The sequence below is a fragment of the Diaporthe citri genome (genome assembly GCF_014595645.1).
Source record: "Diaporthe citri strain NFHF-8-4 chromosome Unknown scaffold_2, whole genome shotgun sequence".
Taxonomy (NCBI): Eukaryota; Fungi; Ascomycota; class Sordariomycetes; order Diaporthales; family Diaporthaceae; genus Diaporthe; species Diaporthe citri.
Window position 1 is genome coordinate 5,518,127 of NW_025064847.1, and position 3,840 is coordinate 5,521,966.

At 53.6% G+C, this 3,840-nt stretch overlaps 1 protein-coding gene across 1 annotated transcript; it reads left to right on the forward strand.

Moving 5' to 3' along the window:
* Window positions 1-2,735, forward strand: INS49_007074 (uncharacterized protein; the record flags this gene model as incomplete). Its single annotated transcript, XM_043167839.1, has 4 exons — window positions 1-111; window positions 171-498; window positions 557-2,446; window positions 2,551-2,735. The coding sequence occupies 4 exons, from the start codon at window positions 1-3 to the stop codon at window positions 2,733-2,735; spliced, it is 2,514 nt and encodes an 837-aa protein (XP_043028983.1).
* Window positions 2,736-3,840: the final 1,105 nt, after the last annotated feature.

Sequence of the window (3,840 nt, forward strand, 5' to 3'; positions counted from 1 at the left end):
ATGGCCAACGTCAACAAACCCGTCGACGTGAAGGTCAAGGAGGCCGACGTGAACAGGAAGCTCCAGATCTACGGCATCGCAACCGCATTCCAGAACGGCAAGGTTCCATCGGTATGTTGCAGCTCGTGACGCAAGGCCAATTGACTGTTTCTGACCCTTGCTTGCGCCAGAACGACCAAATCGATGTTGCTCTCAACAGCTTCCTTGCCTCCAAGGCCCTCAGCTCGCCCGCAGACAAGCTCTCCCCGGAGGGAAAGGCTCTCGTAAAAGATTTCCGCGAAGTTGTCACCCAGGCCAAGAACCTCCTGCTGTCCAAGAACGAGGGCAATCTGCTTCAGGACTTCATCTGGCAGACTACACAGTTCGACCCCAAGGCTGTCGGCACACCTAATGCCCCTGTGAACAAGGAGACCGCCCAGCAGCATGGCGACAAGGCACTGCAAGGATTGCGCACTCTGGGGACCTTGATCATTACCAATGGCCAGTTCCGGAAACTTTGTACGTTCACCCGTCGCAACTCACTTCTGTAAACGGACTACCACTAACACGTGCACAGTGAACGACGCCAGCATCCTTTTGCGCGATATCGCCGGTGATGCCGCCACTAATGCCGCTGGCAAGGTCAGGCCAACCGAGGATCGTTTGGCCCAAATTGATCGGCCCGCCGATGACAACACCTGGCATGATGCGCCCGACTTTTCGAAGCAGAACATTAAGAGCCAGCTCCAGAAGAACTACAAGGGTAACGACCCCCAGCAGGACGCTCAGCAGGTAGCACACAACGCAGCCACTGCTGCCCAGGACCCTAGCACCGACAGTGGAGTCAACGTCGCAGCGGGCCTTGACGCCGCGAAGCAAAGTGCACAGGAGAAGACTGGGGTGACCGACCAAGAAGCAGCTGAGGCGAAACAGGCCGCCAACAAGCGTGCTGCAGAGTACCGCGCCAAGACACTGGAGTACCTCAAGAAGAAGATACCCCAGGAGCGCCGCGAGCAGACCATCTGGCGACTGAAGAAGATGATTCTTGAGTGCCAGCAGCATCCCGACTACCAGGAGGCCATCACGACCCTGTTGGACCTGGCCGAGCAGTACGGTGGCCACGCGAACACCTTGGCTCAGGGTGGTACCGGCACCGTTAAGGGCGCTCGCTCGTCCCTTGCCCAGGCTGAGGCTGATCTCAAGACCCTGATCGAGAGGTTCGCCAACGGCACTTCCAGCGATGACTTGTGGTCGGCCGTGAACCAGATCTACGAAGATGCGCAGAAGGACCCGGAGCTGAAGAACTGGTTCAAGTCTTTGGACAAGTACATTCGCCGATCTCTTCAAGAGCAGGGCTACATCCTTGAAGAAGCCTCTACCCAGGAGTGGAACAAGTTGTACGACCATGGTGACTACTTGCTTCGACAGAAGTACAAGACGCACACCGATCGCGTCATCGACGAGGTCAAATTCCTTGCTGGCCAGTTCGATGAGGATGTCCAGAATAAGCAATTCGCTGCCACTGTCAACAAGCTCTTCACTGATCTGGGCAACGACGAGAATGGCAAGGCAACCTTCAAGCCTCACCTGGTGAAGGATGTCACCGAAGTCATCCTTCCCGCTGTTTTCGAGAATGTGGCGTATATACCCGTCCCTCGTATCGAGTACTCTGATCCACAGGTCGACGCTGTCATTGAGAATCTCGTTCTCGAGAGCGACAACTTCACCCCCAACCTGTTGGAGATCAACAGCGAGAACCATCTACGGTGGGGACGCAAGAAGGTCACCAGCAAGCACCAGCACGCATTCGAGATCAAGGTCTCGGGCGTCCAAATGGACCTCCGGGACGTTAGCTTCTACGTCAAGAAGAAGCAGGGATTCCCCTCGATCACGGATCAAGGTGTAATGGACATCATCCTGGCCGGCGACGGCTTTGGTTTCACGCTGAAGATGTCTTCGGCGGATAAGAAGGATTCCCAGAACTTCTTCAAGGTCGACAAGGTCGACGTTAACATCAACAACATGAAGCTCAAGGTGAAGAAGTCCAAGCATAAGCTGCTGTTCGCCATTGCCAAGCCGATTGCGCTGAAGGCCATGCGGCCTGCCATCCAGAAGGCTGCTGAAAAGGCCATCAAGGACAACTTCAACCAGGCGGATGCCTTCCTGAAGCAGGTCCAGGTTGAAGCCGACCGCGCCTTGGAAGAGGCTCGCGAGGATCCTCAGAACGCGCCCAACATCTACAAGCGCTACGTGGACGCCTTCCAGAAGCAGCTCCTCCAGGGCAAGAAGAAGGCAGTGGAAGCTGTGGCCGATAAGAAGGTCAACTATGCCATCACCCAGGAGGACAGCATGTTCAAGGACATCAAGTTACCCGGCGGTATCAGTTCCAAGGCTACCGAGTACAAGGAGCTTGCCCGTAAGGGTGAGAAGTGGGAGTCGCCTGTCTTCTCCATCGGATCTGCTAAGAGTAAGTGACCCACTGATTCAAAGTCCACGCACGTTCCGTCTCTCGTTCACCTTTAATTACGGGGCAAATCCCTCAAGTCTAGCAAAATACTGACAGATAAACAGCAAGCGCCGATATCCCGGCCGCCCCCAAGGTCACCAGGAAGCCTCACACCACCGGTGCTGCCACCAACGGTCCCAACACCAACGGGAGCACCACACTTGCCGATAGCGGCAACATCAAGAATGACTTGAACGCCGCTACTCATAATCAGTTCAATCCATCTACCACGGCAACAACTGTCTCTTAAAGCTGGCGAGCGCATAGTTCGACGACGACGAAATTCCCATCGTGGCTGAAGGCATACGTTCAGGGAACATCGTTACTAAGAGCGCATGTCGTGGCACCCAGCAGAAATGACGGTTCTCCTTTGTTGAATAACCTTTATCCGACGCGCGATGCTTGGTACTGTTTTTCCTTTTCTTTCTTATACCCGGACGGTCATGGACTTCCATACGTTGATACCCGGTTTGGGCAAACCAGTCTTTTTCTCTTGTCTGATGACGGGTGGGCCGGAGTGTAATGAAGGGGTCGAGGAAAGAAGGTTCTTGTTTCGTCAATCGTCTCAGTCTTTGGTTTTCGATAAACGCGCTCACCACTCTCTACCTAATATCACATGCGACGTAGAAAGGAAACAATGAAAATCTTTTGCTTGTTTGGTCTTCGTTATCTTCAAGTGTCCTCCGGACCTGTTCGATGGTTATCTTTATCGGTGGCCATTGGATCATTTTCAATGCCGAACCAACCTTGGTGAGCTTTGTTTGCTATGCGGTGGTCTGTGACGCGCTTCCCGTGGTGCTGAAGAGTTCTTGACGTGGATATAGTTCTGGCTATGGGTACAGAGAATCGATGTGCCCTGCCTCTTGCGAAGCTAGCGCGGATGTTGTTATTGCAGAGCAGGTTGTGTAGCACTTGATGCGCATGTGACTGACGAGGACTGCGGCATGACATGGAAATGTGCGGAGAAGAACACGGCAAGAGGAGTAGATTCTGCATCGCAGGTCAAGTTCATGCCCGTCAGAGTGGGTTCTTCCTATCGTCTGCGGTCGAGCCCTATTGCAGCTGACGTCTAAAGGCAGAGGGTACATATGTGCCTTGAAGTCATACTTCTATCCGTGGTCGACCTGATGTAATTATGAATTATTAGCTTGGTCTTCGATTTGTGTCTGAGCAATCTCCACATCTAAGGCACTAGCAATGATTCATGTGACGAGGCATCAACTTGGTCCAAATATTGAGCTGCTCAGGAAAAGAAATACACGGCCTGTCTGTGTGTGCACGACCAAACACTCCACGTGCAGCTGTCTCTGCCTCCCCACGGTGAATGCTCCTCCCGCAAAGCTTCCTTCTATCTC